The sequence below is a fragment of the Protobothrops mucrosquamatus genome, unplaced genomic scaffold, assembly GCF_001527695.2.
Source record: "Protobothrops mucrosquamatus isolate PMUCROS unplaced genomic scaffold, P.Mucros_1.0 scaffold_128, whole genome shotgun sequence".
NCBI lineage: Eukaryota > Metazoa > Chordata > Lepidosauria > Squamata > Viperidae > Protobothrops > Protobothrops mucrosquamatus.
In genome coordinates this window covers 1,351,331-1,374,051 of record NW_015386204.1, presented here as the reverse complement: position 1 = coordinate 1,374,051, position 22,721 = coordinate 1,351,331, and the positions used below count along the sequence as shown (strand labels likewise).

Here is a 22,721-nt window from a genome sequence, read left to right as displayed (position 1 = left end):
CTTTTACATAAATGCAGAATTGTATGATATTCTAACTTAGAAATGTTTTGAATGACCACATTTGCTTCATTTGGCTAGTACCATTTCAAGTAAACATCTGCTTTCATTATGAACAAACTGATACATTTGTTTTATTGGATTCATTCATGCACCACAAACAATTTTAAGCACATCCATTTTAACTTTATAGATTCTGCTTTGTGAGTATTTCTTTAGGCAGCTGTTTATGACTTGGCTCTACGAAAGGATATTTTTTTAATTCCTGATCCAACTCCATTTCGAAAGGATCTTTTAATATCAGAATTCTCCAGAAAGGAACTGAACAAAGCTAGTTCTTCAGATCCATCCATCTTGGCTAGGCAGCCATTCAGCAGGAGGAGGAGGCAATCAGATTTCCTGGGCAGCTGGCAATTCATACAAAGGGGATTATTCCTCTGAAGATTAAAAAATAGATGAGAAAATAAGTTACCAATTTATATGTGTAGGACAGACATACTCACATGCATAGGCATAGATAAACCTATTTAGGTTGTAAAAGGTATGGATGAATGTGTATTACAGTATCACTAGAGCAGGGATACTGTTGAGTTTTAATATCTGGCAATGCTAGCACAGTTTTTTCTGGCAAGACTACCGATAATGCAGATTGTAATATAATAATATTGTAAACAAATTATGTTCTGTTGTTTGGCTTTCCTTGAAAACAGTTGCGGGACAGGAGTGGGGAATGTGAGTAATAATCTAGCAATAATCCTATTGCTAGGAACATCAGCTTCACATAGCCACAACTTGTGAATACAGAACAGGCACTTTTTTGCGTGGGTCATTCCATTCTGTCTTTGGGATTTCCGAAAGCTCAGGACATATGTATTATTTGTGTACATGCTGTACAACTTCCTGTGATTCAAAACTAGTAATTTACACCCTTTCTTACACACATACACATATACCTGCCTAACATTTATTATTTCATTTGAGGCCCAACAGTTTTGAAGGAAAAGCAACCATTATTTTCGTGTCCAGTTGCCATATTCGGACTTCTTCTTGGAAGGCAAAAAGCTAAGAGATACTAAGAAGTAATTTTTCCTGGAAGGTTGGCTCTCAATTTCAGGGAGACCCAGGCAAACTGCAATCTCTTCTTCAGACTTTGAAAATCCTGGAAATCATGCACCAGGAAAATGAGTGTACCACCCTTTTAGTTTCCTAAGGACAAATGTTGCATGGCATAGAGACATTGGATGTAGTTACAGTGGGGCTGCTGAGAATGCAGTGCAAGCAAGAAGGAAGAAAAAGGAGTGTTTAATGAGATCCTGGAAACAGATTGTTTGTAGTCAAGCGTTGCCCAAGAACTGGCCAGAGTATTTCCAATGCAACTCAGAAACATATACAGTATTGTACGAACAGATGGAAGTATTTACATTTCCTTTCCCACGAGGGAAGAAAAGGATAAAAGAGAAGATATATTTTGCATACAAAATTTTGCCAAGACTAGTCAAAATTTGGACAAAAGCAGTACTGCATCATTGTGATGAGGCAAGTGCTGTTGCTTTTGTTACATGCATGAGATACCACAACACAGGTATAAAAAGGATGGAGCTTGGATCATAATGATGCAGGACTGCTGTTGTCACCAGCAGTCTGAGGAGCATCTGGTTGTATATGACAACTTCTTATGCACAAAATTTTTTTTTTCAATTGGCATCCATCCTTTAGTTAGAAGTTCAAAATGAGGAAGATCACGATCAGGTATATCTGAGCCTATTTCCCAAGTCCTCCTGAAAGACAAGGTCCAGGCCTATGTTTCTTCTCTTTATCATTCTAGATGTTTAAACAAATGTTGGAACAGGCAACTTTCAAACAGAAGATTAAATGAGGGAATATCCTTTGTAAAAAACAGGACACATGGACAGGTATGGCCAGGACACAAACCCAAGCACCTTCAATGTTAATGCAGCAAGCAATTGGGGTAATTGTACTCATCATGCTTAGAGATTAGGAGGTGTTTATTTTATTTACTTATTTCATTTATATGGTGCCCATCTCACTTTCAAGCAGCTCAGGGCAGCTTACAACAATATAAAAACACAATATAAAATGATAAGAACATTAAAATATTTTTAAAAACCTTCAGGATTAAAAATTAAAACATTAACATTAATAAGTTTAGGTAAATGGGACTATTACAAAAATGGGGTGGAGGTGGTATCTTCTCCTAATCTACTATCTTCAAAGTCAGATGCCCTCATCAGGGCCCCATCTCAGTTGGCAGAGCCAGGTTTAACTCTGTCATAGCACTGAAGATAGTTCTGAATTTATAACTTAAAAGTATAGGGCCTTGTGCCAATAGCATATTCATAGGTTCTTCCTCCCTGAGGCATTTTGGCCAAACACCTTATTTTGCTAACAGGCAGAAGATAAGTAATGCAAATAATTGTGGTATATGTAATGTAAAAGTTTAAAAGTTTTGGAGTGCATGTGAAGAACACAGTCATAAATGCATTTAATGCTTTTTTATTTTTATCTGCAAAGGATATCTGCAAAGAATGTTGTTTGATCATGAATTCATATGCTGGTAAAAAAAAAGAGGGATAATTCTTCCAAACAGAAAATGTTTAAGTAAAATTTAATTGATGTGTAAAAGTTGTATTAGTGGATTCATGTGAATAGCCAGTACATGTTATTAATTAAAATATAAATGCTCTTTTATGTTTCTAAATTTCTTTCATTTCTATTTCAGTTTTCAATCTTTTTTATAAACTGGAATTAACCTTAAACAGTCACTTGTGTCCTAGTAACCTTAGGATTTTACTATTGCAATGTCTCAAACTTTTAAAGACCATCCAGAAGCTTCAATTCGGCCAGAATGCAACAGTGCATGCAGTGATGAGAATGCCTTGGTATGCTCATGGAACATTTCTGCTGCACTGGTTGCCAGTTTGCTTTGGGTGCCATTCCATGTGCTGGTTATGACCTATAAACACCTACATGTGTAGGGCCTGGGTTTTTTGAGGGATTACTTACTTCCCATGATATCTGCCTGGTTGACCTGAGCTGATAGGATTAGTACATTCCAGGTTTCTTCAGTTAAACAATGTCATTTATGAGGATCAGGAAACACCTGCCCTGTTGACCTTCTGGAGGGCCATAAAAACCTGGCTGTCCTCCTAGGTCTTAGGCTAGCCTGTCTGGAGCACCTCTTTTGGATATGAGGTAGTGAAATGTTTGCTGAGTTTGCTTGCTCCTTTTTCTTTCTCTTCTGTTCTTTTTGGGGCTTATTTGTTGCTTCTTCTCATGTTCTTTCATATCATCTAAAATTGTGAACTGCCCAAATTGAATTCAATAAGTAAATAAATTTCCATAAGATGAAACAAATGAGTTTCTTTTCAAGTATAACAAATTAGGTTAAGATATTTGGTCTATGTCAAAATAATTCTTGGAAGACCCCATTTTAAAACCATTTCCCCACGATTAGCCCAAAGGAAATTCTGTCGTTCTGGAAATGAGAAATTTCTGATTGTGCGTGCTTGCAAGAGTTCCCACCTGGGAAGATGAAATCCATCACAAACCAATTCAATTGGGAGCATGCAGCCTTTCATCCTAGTAATTAGATTTTAAGATAGCATCATAAAATCAGCATAAATACACAGACAGACTGGATGTTTAGCAGTAGTTTGCCCTTCCGTTTGTTTTCTAAATGTCCCATTTTGAACTCTCAAGAAAAATACTTTTGTTGCTGCTAAATGCTCCGGCGGTATAACATTTAAGCATTGTCATTTCCATGTGTCTAGACACTGTTTTCTATTTTATTATTAGTCAACTAGGATTTTGCATGAGAAAATTGTCTCCAACTAATTGCTTGTTTCTTCCTTTATGAAATACTGTCTTTATTGTTTAGACTGGACCCGTAGCTACCATCTCTGGGCTGTAAAATGCCACCAAATGGCATCAAATGACTAATATTTTCTGTCTCCCTCTCCCCCATGTATGAATCAGCTACATTTTTTAGGCATAGTGTAGTAGCTCTATTTAGAGAAAGTGGAAGACTGTACAATATTGGTTTTCTTTGCCTATTTATTTAAGTAGGAATACTCTTGGTATATCTTATATTCCATTGGGATTTGGATTATTGTTTTTTATTTTACACTTATTTTTACAGGAACATCCTTTGCTCTGATCCTGAATTTTTTCATATACTGTACATGTCAATATGCCATTGACATTTTTCCAACATGTGTATAAAAATAGCAATCAATATAATTTCTAGCTAAGCCTTCAGATAAAGGAGCCTTTCCCTGTATCTCCAGGAGATGCCAAGGATTAAATCTGGGACTTTTACATACAAACCATTTTCTGTTACATTTGAGTTATAAGCCTTCTTTTCTGTGATGACATGTCTTAAACATGACTTCATCTCAAAGGATAAAAATATTTAGCAGAAAACAGCAATGCAAAATTCAATCTTGTTGCATGTGTAATTAGATTCTGTATGAAATGAGTGATCAACCTCCCTAAAGAAACTATTTTGTTATAATAGTATACATGCCCGGAGACAGCAAGGAATTCTAGATTAAATTTTATAGTAATGGGAAATGATGAAACAAGCAGAACATAATTATCATAAAAAATTGTTCTAATTGGAAGTTCCAAATTATTTATGACCATCCTGAATAATGTTTATGCTTTTTAGTGATGATTTCTTTTCATTCATGGATAATTTCCTTATTTCACCCTGTATCCAAAGAAACACACTGTGTTTCAGATAAATTGTATCTATTGCATGAGGACTAGACCTAATAAACAAATTTCTAGGGATTTGGTCTCACTGTTGCTCTATTCCTTATCAACTACATTACAGATGAAAAGCTGTTATACTATTTGAATTGTGCTAAATAGCAACTATTTGAAAAATTAATGCACGTGATCTCCAATTTTCTTGCATTAAAATCACACTTAAGTATACCTTATGTCACCATGCACAACTCATGTAAAAAAGGCTTTTGATCATATTGTTGTAACTACCTTTTTTTTTCAAGGCACCCAATGGTTGTCCCTGGAAATATACTAGTGTCACCCATTGAAAACCAGGGTGCATCATGAAGAAATGATCAATACATTTTCTTGTTGACAATTGGCAGGAAATGAGAGAAAACGTTGATATGGGGCAGAGGTAGTGATTGGAACATCCCATGTATTTTTATAACCATTGGCACAAATGGCATAATTTAGATTTCATTATACTGAAAATCGGTACTCTGCTACTGAAACCTGTTATAAGACCAGCTATACTGGTGTCAATCTGAAGCAAGCAGGAAGGCTTTGATACTGAATAAATCTATGAATTTTAAACAATTGAAAACAAGTCAATATAATGTTTATATTTTCTGAAAGTCATGACTGTATATAATAATTTGAATCCATTTGGGAAAGAACTAGGAATGTTATATTAATTATTATTTGAAGTTTAAATCCACAAATGTAGACTCGCAAGATTAGCAAATAATACCCAATGATGTGCTGTATTCCCAGTATCATTTTGATTGTTTATATTGGCATCAACATAACTTTATATAGTATTTCATTTTTGAAAACTCATCATATATTCAATATGTGTAGGTAACCATTCCTTTTTTGCAGAGATTTTATCTGCAACCCACCCAAATTAGAACATTTCAACATTTTTATAGGAACCTAATCACTTAATTTTATAGTTTGATTTTATAGCTTTAAATGTACACATATCGTATATAGGAAAAAGTCTTGTTGAAAGAGTATTGACTAAAAATTTAAATAGGATTGCAAAAGTTAGACATACCGAAAAAGTAAAAAACAAATAGTAGCAAAGCAAGTATATAATACTAAATATCTTAATTCCCAGTTTCATGCTTCAGTCACTAGAACAGATAAAGTGACTATAATCTAAATTGATGGAAATCGATAAGTGCAAAATTAGTACAATTTTTACAGCAATGCAAAAAAAAAAAAAAGCTTAATAAAGCAAGGTACCTATAAAGATGTATTACGAGTTACATAAAGAAAATTAACACATTTGATAATACTGGTATTTAAAATAGCTTAACACGATGGTTTTAAAAGTAATAGCCATGGAAATGTTCTTACTTACCATAGATGCAACAATTGGATAGCAGCCGTTCATATTCATTGTTGAGAGCCAGATAATTAATACAGCATATAGCCTGAAGAGACTGTAAGAAAACACATATTAATTTACTTTGCAGAAGACAAAGTGCTTCATGCAGAATGTTAATTTTCCGAAGATGAAAATCTAATACATGTACCTGAGCATGGATTTTTTTTTCTGTTTTATAATACTTCCAGGTGTAAAGAAAAATTCACAACTGCATAGCCACATTCCTTATCTTTATCACGAGTCATTTCCTCAACAATCATTTTATACTAAGACTTTGGGAACAAAAATGTCAGTGAATCACATTTGTATCTGACTAATTAGCCACAGGTTGGCCTTTATTCTTGCTAACTGGAAAGATGGCAAGGATGCAACTTCATGACCAGCGTGTAGTCACCAAATGATTAAACTGACAACATCCTTACAACGAGGCCTTTAAAATCATTCACCTCTGACCAGTAACTTTCCAACTGAAATATCTTGCCTGTATATACCACAAATGTTAAGTTACTTCAACCTATTGGGTAAACTGTACCTCCTGAGAGAAAAAATAATGTTCCTAGTTATTTCATTTAATGGGCCGAGCAAGCAATTTTAAGAGTTTTATTTAGCTGACATCAGATTTTGTTGTATACGAGTCCAACTTATTTGTTAGGAAAACACTATAGATTTCCAATATGGGGTGGGATGAATGGAGTTCATGAACTTACTATGATGTAGAGTTTTCTCAAGGGGATTATAAACTAAAACCAAGAAAAAAATTCACAATAGAGGGAGAGCTTTGCCAGTGGTTTTCTTATATACAGTTGTAAGAAAAAATTAAAGTAGATAAAAGATTTTATGGTTTTGAACAATGTAAGTCTGAATTTGAAACAGAATTATGTACAAATGATGGGCATGTTATTGCTAAAAGTATAAACTTTGTTGAAATATGAAACAGAAAAATAAGTGAAAGAATATAGAAAAAATGGGCTAGAATTTTGGTTATTATATACAATTGGAACAGTGGGAAATTATGTGGCTGAAAGAATTGAAAATGTACATTATGTTCTAACCTTAAGGACATTTTTAATAAAATGTTGTATTGTTAGTATTAGTCACCAGCGAAATTATTTAGAATGCATAAAGCTACTTTAAATATTTGTTTGAAATGTGAACAACATTTTACCATGTTTGTAAAGAAGGCAAAAAAAATTGGTCACAAATATATTCATTAATTCAGAAGATTTTTAGAATTAAAGTTCAGCTGAAATCAGATGCTTTTCTTTTGGAAGTAAAAAAAACTAGAAAAAAATCATGGAACATTATTTTCATATATGAAACTGCAGCAAGATTATTATATGCTCAAAGGTAGACACTACAAACAATGAAGGAACAATTGGTGAAGTTGATGGAATTTCCAGTAAAAAAGATAAAGGACCATATCAATATTTATGGCTGATCTGAAGACCCTTATAGACTTTTTGCATAAAACAGAAAAAAATATATTTAAGACTTGTGGTTTTGATGATTAGAAAAAAATGGATAATAGAAGATGAGCTATTTTTGTAATCACAAAGTAAGAGATAACTTTATAATCATATATGCATTTGCTGCAAAAGAAATTGGAAATTCTATTTCTTTTTATCCTTTCTTTTTGCAAGTTTGTTCTCTCTCTCTTTCTTTGTTCTTTTTATTCCATATTATTTTGTGTTCACTTTTAGGTTCTTTTAAAAACTTTTAATAAACTTTATAACAAAAGCCATTTATGTACTCTAAAAATGGTTGCTAAGGAATTTTCAAACCGTATTTAGCAGCTCAGGTGGAAATGCTCTCAGACCTAAGCAAGAAGGTAAGGATTCTGCTGGATGTTTCTTCCTCCGAGTTAGAGGGTGGGGGAAATGCTGTGACCTTGGCTTAGGAGGGCCTGAGTACAAAATGGAGCGATCTTTTCCCTGGAGTCTTTTGCCGCATGCTGAAAGAGTCCACAAGGGTGTTCTTGCTGTAAACAATGAAAGGGATGTTTTTAAAAAGTCAGGAGAAGCGTTGAATGCTGTTCTTATCACACCCACACCATGCTAGGTGATTGTTATTGTCATACCGACTGAAAAAGAAAATGCTCCCTCTTTGATGCCACCTAATGGCCATCTGGGTTTTTACAGCTCAGATACAATAGCCATAGTATCGAGTTGTTACAGCATTAACTTTTTGAAGAGTGGAGATGTGCAGTGGTGGGGTTCAAATATGTGAACAACCGGTTCTCTGTGTGGATGCCACTTACGGAAGTCCATTCTGGGCCTCGGCAACAAAAAATTAGCTACCTGTGGTGCGAACCGGCTTAATACCACCACTGGATTTGTGCCTGCATTTTGAAAAGAGTCAGAATTTCCACTACCGTCCCCATCAATCAGAATAGAGCTGGAAGGGACCTTGGAGGTCTTCTAGTCCAATCCTCTGCTCAAACAGGAGACCCTATACCATTTCAGACAAGTGGCTGTCTAGTTTCTTCTTAAAAACCTCCAATGATGGAGCACCTACAACCTCTGATGGCAAGTTGTTCCACTGTTTAATTATTCTCGCTGTTAAGAAGTTTCTCCTTAATTCTAGGTTGCTTCTCTCCTTGATTAGTTTCCATCCGTTGTTTCTTGTCTTGTCTATGTTTTTTCATGAAACATAGGGCCATCCCAAAAATATGTGTTATCATTTGATGACAACAAGGAGATCCAGAATCTCTTTGCTGTCATCCACGTCCTTTCCACATTTTGACAGCCTATATAAAGATAACTTCTTAATAAAAGACTTAACAGACTTCTAGCTCTTCCCTGTCTCCTCTGTTCAGACTGGAGGGAATAGTCAAAACAAGATATCCTGAGGTTATTTTTCCCATTTTGAGTGAAATCTCCCTCTATGTATGTAAATAGAAGAAAAAGAGGACATGGACCAGCACAAGAAACAGAAGTCTCCCTAATTTCTCCACAGGGGAATCATGCTTCCATACATACTGAAGGCTTAACTGGAATTTGTTCCTACTTCAACTATCTGTTCCATCCTGAAAGTGAATTTAAGGCTAAATTTCATATTAGAACTGTATGTGATATAAGTAATCAGAAACTCAGAAGAGTTTTCAAAGAGTTCATCAAAAATAATACTTGTAACAATGATCAGTTTAGGATCATTTCTTCCAATCATTATCTTAAATGTCATAGTACATAAATGGACATGATGCATTTACAATGATTTCCCACATATTCTACAAGATCAGATATATCCATTGATGTACTATAATAAAGTATGGTTTTTTTTAATGGCCATAGCATGAATAAGTTTCATACAATGGCAGAAATATATATTGTGTACTCCTTTAGGCATGAGTTCTGTAATTCAGTTCCTGATTCATAAACTCATCTGCTTCCTACTTTCATTCTTTGTTTTTTAATATGATTTTTATTGAATCTTAAAAAAGAAGATTAAAAACTAATAGAGAATAATATAAAATGACGAGGGGGGGGGGAGAAAGAACAAAAAGTTCAAGAAAATAAAACTGAGGATTTTTGGTTTCCAATATTCTCCATAACAGTTATATATACAATTATTGTATATTTATTTATTTATTTATTTATTTATTTTTTATTTATATTTATATCCCGCCCTTCTCCTTGCGGACTCAGGGTGGCTAACAACCAGATAAAAATACAAAATATCAAAACTACAGATTAAAACTTAATTAAAAGGCAAATATTAATAATTGGTCTAAAAAATTTAAAATCATTTTAAAACCCCCTCTAAAAATTTTCCCCTAGGCCAGTCCCGCAAGCTGGAATAACCATGTCTTAAGGGCGCGGCGGAAGGAAGGGAGATCAGGGATCACCCTGATCTCTGGGGGTAGTTCATTCCAGAGGGTGGGAGCTCCCACAGAGAAGGCCCTCCCCCTTGGGGTCGCCAGCCGGCACTGTCTGGCNCCCAACACCGCCCGCGCGGCCGCATTTTGGACTAGCTGGAGCCTCCGGGTGCTCCTCAAGGGGAGCCCCATGTAGAGAGCATTGCAGTAGTCCAGGCGGGAGGTGACGAGGGCATGAGTGACTGTGCGCAGGGCGTCCCGGTCCAGAAAAGGTCGCAACTGGTAAATCAGGCGAACCTGATAGAACGCCCCCCTGGTCATGGCCGCCAACTGGTCATCCAGTGTCTTACATCATGACATTCTTCTTTCTATAATCTATCCTATATAATCTTCAAGCCCATAAATCACAGATTCATTTTTTTCAGTTTGCTTCCTCCTGTCTTTCTGAAATTGTACTACCTTAGAAGTTAATGTTTGAAATCGCCATTTCTCTAGAATTTAGTCTGAGCAAGCATGCAGAAGATTTGTAAATAAATGTTTTCTGTTTCGATGTCATTTGGGGCAATAAAGAATGGCTTCTCTTTTTATTACCTTAGTTCTAATAGAGCCTGAGAAGCAGCTTCAGCCATACAAGCTGTCAGGAGGATTTGGACTATTTACATATTCAAGCAGTTTAAGCCATATTGAGTGAGAAAAATCCCATCATTTGAATAGAACTGAAAGCAGCAACAGGTACACTAAGTTCATCCCTATATGATAAGTGGATTAACTGGATGATTCTGATAGAATAGAAAGTTGTACCGATTTGAGTCTCTTTTGATATAGTTGAGGTTCAGTTTTAATTGGCTCTGCATTTACTGAGCTCCATTTTTATGCAAATCAAGGCTGAATTCCTCCCAGGGTAAGGGAGAAGGCAGCCTTAGCCAACAAGGAGTTGATAGAACAATGACAAGTAATGTCACAGTTCTGCATTTCTTTATGATTCTGTGGTTTAGCCTTGCAGGGTGGGGAGACCCCATTTGTAAAGCATTTAGGACTCCTTTATGCATACAATTCTGTCCTCCAAATGTCCTATGTGATGAGCTATAGATTTATGAAAGAGACAGCACTGTTTTCCTAAGCTCTCTGCTGTCAAAATTGTTCTTGATAGTCAGGCGCTACCATTTCTCCAGCTTGTTATACCCTTACTTTAATTGTGTTTTCTGGTCTGATTAAGCAGGTGATTATATGACCCAGTTTACTTTCTTTAACAGGCCAACTGTTAAGATATCCTGTGCAACTATTGCATATTACTCTCAGTGTTTGGTTAGCATTTAGCGATTTATTTGTTGGTATTAAAAGATATATATAATATATGTGCTACCTTGTTACATTTCACATTACCTAGTAAGAAGACATGTGACTCTATAATGACTCACTGCAGCCAGGTGGGCATGATCAGGTAGGCGTGGCCATCTGAGTGCTGCCAGGTGGGCGTGGGTGAGTGGGCATGGCTGGGTCGACACGAAGGGTTAGGTGCAGCCCATTCGGGGAAGATGACTCAGGGCGGATGACTTGGTGTGAGTGGGTAGGCATGGCCAAGTGGGCTCAATCATGTTGGTGTAGCTGGCTAGGGGGTGCCAGGTGGGTATGGCCAAGTAGGTGCAGAACAAGTCACCACGGGCAACTGGAGGTGGAGCCAACTCGGCACCCCGCCAAAACAAAAATCACCCGGAGATGTGCTCGCAAACAGGAAGCAGGAAAACTGCAAAATTTGAAAGGCAAAGGGTGGATTTCCCCCTCTCCCTTTAAAGAAATGCTCCTTTTTTCTTGCTGTTTCCTGAGCAGAGATTGCAATCCCTGGCAGGGAAGGGAGGGGCTGGACTCCTCCCCCCATTTGGTGAAACAGAGCATTTTTTCTTGCTGCTTTCTGAGCAGAGATTTCTTTGCTAGGTTTGGGGGGCCTGGTTCACTACATGGAGCATGTGAGGATGATCAGCACTGGATGTAACTTCTACATTTCTTTAGACTTATAAATCCAGATATCTCCCTGAAGCAAGGAAGGGATTCATCATTCTCCATTTGGTCAAATCCACAGAAATGGGGAAGGGGAGGGTGGAAATGGAGAAGGAGGAGATAAACAACAACATATCTGAAAATCCCCAGATTGGGAAATCCTCTATTAAACTATATCATATTGGAGATTATTGCATTTTCTTAATGTCTCCTTCATTTTTTGGCTTTATGGTGAAGCAGTCTTTTTCATTCTGTGTACCCATTTAAACTATACTGATTTTATTAGACTTTATTCATGGATTCATGGTTCCACTGAAGTAGTTTAAGCTAATTGCCTTCCAAAGATATTTGCTTATAATTGCTGGTCAGAAAATTAACATCTCAGTTAAGGAGCAGACAGAAGCCTTAACAGCAAGTCACCTCAACTACATATTATGATATCCTCCATTGCCCCATTGCTGTGTTCAAAACAATTCCTGTCATTATGTAAGAAAAAAAGATACCTTGGAGGCTATCTTCTATTTTTATGTGCAGTCAATCTAAAGAATGTTTTCTTATTTGCTTTACTGAAATCCATGTTTTTACAGTATTCTCTATATGTGATCTATTGATTGAACAAGTACCAAGAGTTTAATTATGGTAGTAACTGTCTGAATTGTTCTAATGTCTGAATTGTTCTAATGTATTATTACTGCTTTATAAAAACCTAGTAAGACCACACCTGCAATACTGCAGCCAATTTTGGTCACCGAAGATGTTGAGAGTTTGGAAAAAATTCAGAGAAGAGCAACTAAGACGATCAAAGGCCTGGAGACTAAAACATATGAAGAACGGCTGCAGGACTTGGGTTTGGCTAGTCTAAAGAAAAGAAGAAACAGGGGAGACATGATAGCAGTATTTGAGGGGCTGCCACAAAGACGAGAGGGTCACGTTATTCTCCAAAGCACCAGAGGGCAGGACAAGAAACAGTGGTTGGAAACTAAACAAAGAGAGAAGCAACCTAGAATTAAGGAGAAATTTCCTGACAGTGAGGACAATTAACCAGTGGAACAGCTTGCCTCCAGAAATCATGGGTGCTCCTTCACTGGAGATTTTTAAGAAGAGGCTAGACAGTCACTTGTCTGAGATGGTATAGGTTCTCCTCCTTGAGCTGGACTAGAAGACCTCCAAGGTCCCTTCCGGCTCTATTCTATTCAAAAATTGTAGATTCAGGAAGTTTCTTGCCCTTCATCTGAGCCTTGTTAATGCTGATCAAAGGTGTTGCAGATGAATTATATTTGAAGTAATCCATACTTGATAAGGCCATCCAGCATCTCTCTCTTTCTCCCTCTCCTTCTCCCTCCCCCCCCCTTGCTTTTCAATGTGATGGCATCAGTATTTCATGGAACTGGAGGAGTTAAGATGGTTATGCATATTCTTATGTTAAGCTCTTTCAGTACTGATTCAGAGTTGCCCTATTCTTTAATCAGCTTTCTCTCTCTTTTTAAGAGGAGTTATGCAAGGAGGGGAAGCTTGACAATGGTCTCTGAAATCGAAAGAAATGAGTCAGCTAAGATTTTTGCCCTGGATTCAGGGTTTCTTTGTTCGCGTGTGTGTGTGTGTGTGTGTGTGTGTGTGTGTGTGTGTGTGTGTGTGTGTGAATCTCAAAAGAAATGAACAAAATAATTTTCTGGTACACTTTAATTTGCTTTTTTTTAAAAAAAAAACAAACCACTTTTATTCTCAAGAGCGTTGTAACACTTGCAATGCACTTGATAACATTTCCAACAATATAGTTTTGGGTCTAATTTTCATGCTTGTTTTTTTTCTTTCTGAAGCATAACCTGGTACTATCACTAGTAGGTCAACGAGAGCAGAAACAATAAATACCATCAAAACAATATGCCCTTCTTTTCACTCACTGATCACTCACTCATTCATGCCCAAGAAATCAATAAATCAAAACAAATTTGTCACCAATGGATTAAAGTGAGAAACATGCAATGTTTTGTCCCCCTATATTGGAAAACTTAGGCACCTTGATATAAAGATTACTGTGATTTTTGTTTTCTTGTACAGAAATAAATACCACATTACTTCCTTGTTTTCTAGAATTTGCTGATAGAAGAAATTATTTAGATTTGGTAATCATGGTAAATACAAGATGGAAAAGAAACCATCACTGAACGGTCACAATTTTGTTTCTGACCTGATGGTATTGGGAAATCTAAGTAAGATACAAATAAAACAGAGCAATACTGTACAATTCAAGAAATAAGATAAAACTCCTACTTATCAAGCTCCCTATTAGAAATAGGGAGCCAGAATATGGAAAATAAGAAATTTATGCCTTCATTCTTAAATTCTTTATTTACGAGTTATATATGACTTCTACAACAGGAAGAAAGAAGACAGCAAGAACCAGGTCATCAAAATCTGGATTTGATAATAAAATATTATTATATAAACAATGGAGAATCTTGAGCCAAGATAATGATAACAACAATAACAATAACAATAAAGTTGGGAGGGACCTTGGATGTCATCTAGTCCAACCCCCTGCTCAGGCAGGAAACCCTATACCATTTCGGACAAATGGCTGTCCAGTCTCTTTTTAAAAACTTCCAGTTGGAGCATTCACCACTTCTGGAGGCAGGTTGTTCCACTGGTTAATTGTTCTAACTGTCAGGAAGTTTCTCCTTAGTTCTAGGTTGCTTCTCTTCTTGATTAGTTTCCACCCATTGCTTCTTGTCCTGCCTTCAGGCGCTTTGGAGAATAGCTTGACTCCCTCTTCTTTGTGGCAGCCCCTGAGATATTGGAACACTACTATCATGTCCCCCCTCGTCCTTTTCTTCATTAAACTAGACATACCCAATTCCAGCAACCGTTCCTTATATGTTTTAGCCTCCGGTCCTCTAATCATCTTTGTTGCTCTTCTCTGCACTCTTTCTAGAGTCTCAACATGACTACATTCTCTTTTACACTTCCAGGTTTATTAATGGGATCGATATCTTCTCTGGGTTGCAAACCGAGAGAGAGAATTTAGTAATTCTTGCTCCTGAACTTTTTCTGGTTCAGTATTCTCCCTCCATATCTATTTCTATCACTACTATCTAAGCATTTATTTATGATGTTTCAGCTTTTACTTCTGTCCCAGAGGTATCTTATTATGTTTAGGAATACCCTATTCTAGAAGAAACATGGTAGTGGTCTTAATGCCAGCCTTACATTACATCATTTTTTTTAAAAAGCATGAAATATAATAAATTCCAAATCTATTATAATAAAGGCAATATAGTAGATGCAGAAGGATCCTGACTGTCTTCTTTGTCACACATCACAATAGTTTTAACCAAAGCATCTGCTGAATTAGAAGATACATGATCTTTACAGTTATTTTTAGGATTTGGTCTAAGCAGATGCAAAAGATATTGCTTGCTGTGTCACAGCCACCATTTTCTATTTATAAAATGCAGTTCTTAATATGTGACTATGTACTTTTAAAATCTCTATTTACCCATTATAATTCATCCCATTATAATTCAAATATACAGGGAGACCGTGGGAAGACAGTGCAAGTTACTTTGCTTAATTCTGTCAATTCTGCCTTCTGTCTCTGAGCAGAAATTGCCAATTATATCAATTGTTGGATTAACAAAATGACTAATATCTGAATGTCTAACAAAAATCTTCATTGACACATCTCTTGCAGTTTCACAAAAATAAACAAGCCAACAAACACATTAAAAGATTTCTGAAGGAACCACCAGTTATCTGGTTTAGCTCCTCTGATACATAATAAGAATTTATTTTCTAAGAAAGCATAACAAAGCCAAAAATCCTGGTCTCAGAATGTTGCAAATAATCTCAAAATTCAAACTGAGGTCTAGCAAAGTTTCAACATGATTTGAACAAAGCTTCTTTTGTTTACAAAATTCCAACATTCCAGTTATATATTGCCAACTATTGTCAAACTTCCAAGTCACCTCTGCCAACTCACCGCTTCCAAGTCATCACAGAACAATTCAACGCCAATTGACCTCGAGGAGAACTTGCCATGGGCAACTGGAGTGAGAACCAGGCGGGCAAGTGGGTGGGCAGAGTGCAGAGTGATGGTGGCAATGGCCATTTTCACACACACATCCTCTGCCACCACTGCAGGCTGTTCTGCAGCATCAGCAGTGTTCATGCCATTTGGTAGTGGCAGCGGTGGGTGGGGCAGTTGGTGGGGAGACGATGGAGGCTGGGCACATCCCATTTTCACACACCCTGCTGCTGCTGTTGCTGTCATTGTGCCGAAAAGAGATCCATTGCCTGAACACTGCCACCATTGCTGAATGGCCTGCGGCAGCAGTAGTAATAGCAGGGGATGAGTGAAAATAGGAAGCCCCCAGCTACCACCACCACTCTGTACTCTGCACTCTGCCCACCCACTCACCTTCCTGCCTGCCCATCTCTCTCTCCAGCTGTCCATAGCAAGCTGTCCCCATGGCAAATTGGGTATGTTAAGTTGTCCTGTGATGACTTTGCAGTGGTCAGCTGGCAAAGGCGATTTGGTGGTGGCGAGCTGGGCATACCGAACTGGCTGTGCTGAGTTTCATTCCACCATGAAAGGCAAAGCTGATGATCACAATGGAATGAAGTAGACTGGCTTTTCAATTGTTTCTTTCTAGAAGCTGATGCCCAGGAAGCAAATAAATAAATAAATTTCAACCCAAATTCAAAAACGGATGCTGGGACGAGATTCAGGGTGGAATTTCCTACTGAAAGATGGTGCTTCTTGCTGTTTTTAAACATTGAGCCTATTGGGTGCCTGAGAACTTCAGATTACCCACAGATGCTCCAAGTGCTTGTTCCTCATGAGAAGATAGCAGCCTCCAGCGAGTTTAGAGTTCTGAGAGACAAGGGGACAGCCCTCTTTCTCAAACATCACTCGGTGCCTTTAAAATGACGCTGGATTCACATACTTTCTTTTCTAATCACTTTTAGAAATTGTTAATTTTTCAGCTATTAGGTCCCTTTTAATCAACAGCCCTGGGTCAGTTCTACTACTGATACTCATCTGATCACAATAAATATTTTCCTTTGCTAAGCAGAGCTCTGCACTTCTTAATCTAGGTGATCCAGTTATGATTCATTTCCTGTTATATAATCCCATGGCTTTCAAAGAGTATTTGATTCTTTGCAAAAGGAAATGTCAGGCATGACATTCTGGCCACAACTCTTATTGTGAAAGGAGGAAGGGGAGGAGGAAGAGATGATGATGATGATGATGATGATGATGATGATGATATCATCATCATCATCATCATCATCATTGTTATCATTGTTGTTATCATTGTTGTTGTTATTATTATTATCTGGATCATCGCACAGTCAGCCAGATGTTCAGACTGGATTTGGCATTTTGTCTACCTATCGAGTCCTTACCCAGGACCTGGGATAGGCAGATGTGGATGTTTGATGGTATTACAGATATCGTATTATTATTATTATTATTATTATTATTATTATTATTATTATTATTATTATTATTATTATTATTATTATTATTATTGTTGTTGTTGTTGTTGTTGTTGTTGTTGTTGTTGTTGTTGTTATTTTCTTGCAGTATTATTAACTACATTTTTCTCTCACTGGCATCTTTTTTTGCTCCATAGCTTGTCCAGTCCGATTTTATTCTGTTCTTTATGTCCTATGGATTTTTGATCCCAGGTTTGATTGTGATCCCTCCCCAGTATAACACAACTTTTTTTTCTGCCTCTCCACCCTTATGCCTGCAGGAACAGCTGCAGAAAGGCTTTGAGGAATTTTAAGTGGGCTTTTAAGTTTCATGGTGGAAGGCATCCTTTTTTTAAAAAAATGTGCTGAAAGGATACAAATCAGACCCTTTATTGGCCTTCCTATGCAGCATTCAAGCTGGAAACATAAAGCCAAAAAGCAGAGCCTGAGAAAGTAGAGGGTAAAAAGCAAGTAGCAAAAAAATTTACACATTTCTACTTGTCAGTTATCAGATTTTACCCTTTGTTAAATTGATGAGTGACAGCCTAGAGCTTTACTGTCCTTGGAAATGTCAGCACTAGATCATTATTTGATGACTATCACTGCCAGCATAAAGGTCCTTGTGAAGAAGGAAGCTAATGTTGCTGTCATACAATTCAGTGGCCAGCCTGACATGCCTTTTGTCTGAGCAGATGCCATGGATCTTCTCCTATCAAAAGATTCAGCCAAGAATATCATATACAAAAGGGACGGAGGAGACTTAATTTCTCCTTCACAGTTTCCTAGGGCGATGGAATGTTATCATTTTGTAAAGAGACGTAATTTCAAAAAGAAGACTAACTCCCAACATTAGCATGGCTTGTTTTGTGAAGACCTCTCTTTCCCATTTTTTCAGTTAATTCTGTTCGGCTTAATGCTGATATAAAGGGTAGAGAAATCTAGCTCTGGTAATTAAGGAAATTGCAACAACTTTTGCAAAAGAGCGAAAGTGGCCCTTTCTGGCCTCCAAGGTAAACCTTTCAGATGTCTTGTGAATGATATCAGAGCTTAGGGCAGTGGTTCTCAACCTTTTTAATGCCGCGACCCCCAACCGGTCGTAAGTGGAGGACTAAACCGGTCGTAAGTCGAGGACTAAACCGGTCGTAAGTCAAGGACTAAACCGGTCGTAAGTCGAGGACTAAACCGGTCGTAAGTCGAGGACTACCCAACTGGTCGTAAGTCGAGGACTTTCCCTGCCCGGGAGCGCCGCGCATGCGTGGTTCCGCCCCCTGCGCCGGCCGAGGCTTAGCTGGCAAGCGGCAGAGACGGAGCAGGCTGACCACTAGCTGGCCCAGCCCAAGGGAGGTAAGGCACCCGCCGGAAAAGGGGGAAAAAATGGACAAAAAAAATGGCGGACAAAAAAAATGGTGGACAGCCTTGCTTGGCGACCCCCATGAAATGATCGATCGACCCCAAATGGGGTCGCGACCCATAGGTTGAGAACCACTGGCTTAGGGCAACCCCTGCCCAGCTGCAACAATTGAGGGTGGGTGGGACAAAGAGGAAAGAAAGCTACCATGGCCACTTCTGCCATGTTACCAACTTAGTGGTTGTCTAAAGATTGTCCTTCGTTAATAAAGGAGAATATTTCTAGCTCAGGGTTGACATGAAGGGTCCCTGGTGCTCTCTGAGCTTGCTTGTTTTCTTGAAGACGTTTCATTACCCAAACTAGGTAACATCATCAGTGCTGGTGAAGAGTGCAGTTTGCTGTCAGTTTATATCCCGGTGGCTTGCATTAACATTTTTAATTAATTTTCTTATATGGCTGCCCAGAGAAACCTCTCATACTTGTAAATAAATAGGTGTTATGATTACAGGGAAACTGAACCTGAAAAATGTCCTACAAGAAATTTCTAAGAGAATAGGCAAGCAGCATTTCACAAAAATAATTTATGCATTCTAGTTCAACAATATTATTTGAGCATCAGTTTCCCTGCCAAAGGTCTAAGCTTACTTTTAACACTGATATTCATCTGAACAGAATAAATATATTTGGTCATTTATTTGACGGCAGCTCACAATAAATATACTGGAGACTTATAGAGTATTTGAAAGTAGTTAGCTGAAAGTAAAATTTTTGAAAGTGAATGTTAGGAGAGAAGCTGTGAAGGAAATGATATTGGCTTATTAGAATAAGGTATATATTCTAACTCAGGAGAGAAATTTGGGGACAGATTTGGTATTTTGGAAACCTGTTCTGGATCTTCTTACAAAATATTTGCCATAACTGGAGTGGTCTGTGGGAAAGAACACCCACTTGCTAGTAGGCAAAATTATTCCCAACAACTTTTCTTTAGTCTCTAGGACTTCACAATTGGACTAGCTTTATTTTATTTTTTTGGTTTTTTGAATAAGAAGGAACTAGTTCAGGCAACATTTTGGGTCCTTGTATATCACATTTTATTTTTGGAAGAAAAGAGGCAATCATGGAAATAACGATGATACTAGAGCAGTCGTGGCGAACCTATGGCACGGGTGCCAGAGGTGGCACTCAGAGCCCTCTCTGTGGGCACGCGCGCCGTCGCCCCAGTCCTAGGCCTTCAGCTGGGTTTTATAAAATCTTTTCGCTTTAGGCCTCCGCCGCCGTGTGCAAAAAAAAAAAAAGTTCAATCAATCAGTCAATTTCAACTTCCCGCGGGGAAAAAAAGATCTTGCAAAGTTGGAATTGATTGATTGAACTTTTTAGTCCCACCCAGTCTGCCGTTACCACCACAGCCACGCCCACCCAATGAGCCACACCCACCCAATGGGCCATGCCCACCCAACTGGCTACACCCACCCAACGTGCCACACCCACCCAATGTGCCACACCCACCTGGCACCCGATGATGCATAAGTGGGTTTTGGGTTGCAGTTTGGGCACTCGGTCTCTAAAAGGTTCGCTATCACTGTACTAGAGCCAGGTAATTCGATTTGCAGTTTCTGTTTTTAAAAAGTTTAGAGTCCTGTGGGAGAAGAGCCCGATAAAGGTCTTGTGTGTGACTCCCAGGCCTTCAGTTCAGCTGAGAACAAATTTTCTTCAGAACAAATATTCTCTTCTATCAGTATTTCATTCAGCTGAAAATGGAAGACTCCATTCTTCCAGAACTACAGAAGATACTCAGGAAGAGCAGCTGTCGTGCCATCAGGAGAAGAACAAGATAAAGCCTAACTATTGGAATAAGACATAAAAGACCTGTATCGAATCCAGATAATTAAATAGAGTTAGGAGGATCTGGAAGCCTCGTGAATGGGCACATTGATGCCTATGGCCTCCTATATTGTAACTGATAAGAAACTTAACTGGGATTATTCTACTTTGTCAATCAATATTCTGTGACCAGTGAATGAGGGCAGTTTTGCCACTGACTTTCACCTCTTTATTTTCATATACCTACAAACTGCAGATTTAATTTTTTTAAGGGGCTGATCTGATTATGTTCAACATATCTACCTGGAAACCCAACATGTAAAAACATTGCCAGTTTAGCATTATGGCATAGTGATAAAGCTACATCCTTTATGCTGCAGTGACAAATCTTTGAATCTAACTGTTGGAGAAGAGAACATCATTATGAGATTTATTATGCAAGATAATATGAATGAGATAGAACCAATATGAAATATCGTAACCATTTCAGAAACAAATTTAGACAAGAACATACTAATGTGCTCAGAAGTGTTTTGTCAGCAAAGATAAAGGTATTGCTTGACAATTTATTAGTTTGTTCTAACTTATCCATACCAAATTGTATTTATTTTTTTCTGCAAACATCTTGAATGCAATCACTTGTAAATCACCTATTTAAGCTTGGAGAGATTAGACGTACAACAAATGATTTCATAAATTAAAGCCGTATGAAGACAACTGTTTGTGAACATTTTATCTTGCCTAGCAAAGAAGCTCAGAAAAACTAACTTACATATGCAGAACTATATTTTGGACATCAAAACTGATCAGGAAGATGGCACCACTATATGGGTTAAAAATATTTGTTTCCATATTTAGTTAGTATTAGTCCTGCTGGCACATCGTACACGGACAACAAGTTCTACCTTTCTATAACCACAGTAAACTTTTGTTTTCACATGGAACCAAATGAATTATTTCAGATTTTGGGGGTGCACAATTACACACTGTACTGTATATTTCTTTTAATATATTTTTGCTAATTGAGCAAAATAAATCACTGCAAACACTCAAAAGCAGTATGATATTCTTCCACTGATTTTGAAGAAATCAACAACCCAGTATGATAAAACTGACATATTTATTTAAAAGTTTGTATGTCCACCCAAGTCCCGGCAGTTCACAACAGCTGTAAAACCAGCAACTGTAAAACATACTGTAACCATAAAATATTAAAAAAATAAAAACTCTTCCCCTTAATCATTGCCCTACAGCAAGCTCCAATTACCCTCATTCCATTCTTACTAGCCTACTTTATCCAATCTAGTGCCTTGATAAAAAGGTCTTTATGACCTTCTGAAAGGCTAAAAGGATGGGGACCTGCTGAATCATCAGTGGGAGGTTTCTGAGATGGCACTAGATGGCAGGATTTCAAGAAAGAGAACTGGTCCCTATCTGATGTAGTGAGAATGGGCAAATATTCTTAGGGGAAGATTGTTCTTCAAATAACCAGCTCATGTCAGGTAGAAAAGATCAGGCACACACATGGAGGTCCAATTAAACTGATTTATTACTAATCAAGCCTATGCATGGGAATCTTCTCAACTAACAGTTAGCTTAGCACCAGCTTGGAGTAAGATAAGGGTTTACCGAATTGAAGGGAGCTTGGAATTACTTTGCTTGTGGCTACATAGGAATTCTAGGCTTCTTCTCTTTTAACTCTGCCCTCAGGTTCTGCCGTTCCTTCTCTACAGATCCTGTGCCACATAGGGTTTTAGAAATGATAACCATCTTGGATTGCACCTGTGAGGAAACATGGAGTTGCTTGCACAATAGAGGTATAGCATTAAGCTAAGCATTCTTCTGCATTCTGCGCCAGTTGCAGCTTCTGAATGGTTTTTATGGGCAGCTCCATATAAAGTGCATTGCAATAATCCCAAATAGGAAATGATTAAGGCATGAAAGATCATGAGCAAGGCCTCCTGGTCGAGGAAATGGTGCAATTGGCACATAAGGTGGATCTTTTCAAAGTCCCCTTATAGCCACCTTACTTTTTTTAATTGAACTAACAGAAATGTTTCACACGCTAAGAAACTTGATTTTTGAAAACCTCTCAAAACACCAGGAACATTATT

General features: G+C 37.7%; 1 protein-coding gene across 1 annotated transcript; it reads right to left on the bottom strand.

Moving 5' to 3' along the window:
- Positions 1-224: 224 nt before the first annotated feature.
- On the bottom strand, positions 225-16,511 carry NPS (neuropeptide S). Its single transcript, XM_015817520.1, has 3 exons — positions 16,375-16,511; positions 6,122-6,203; positions 225-434 (listed from the first exon to the last, which is right to left on the bottom strand). The coding sequence occupies exons 1-3, from the start codon at positions 16,509-16,511 to the stop codon at positions 225-227; spliced, it is 429 nt and encodes a 142-aa protein (XP_015673006.1).
- Between the last annotated feature and the right edge of the window lie 6,210 nt (positions 16,512-22,721).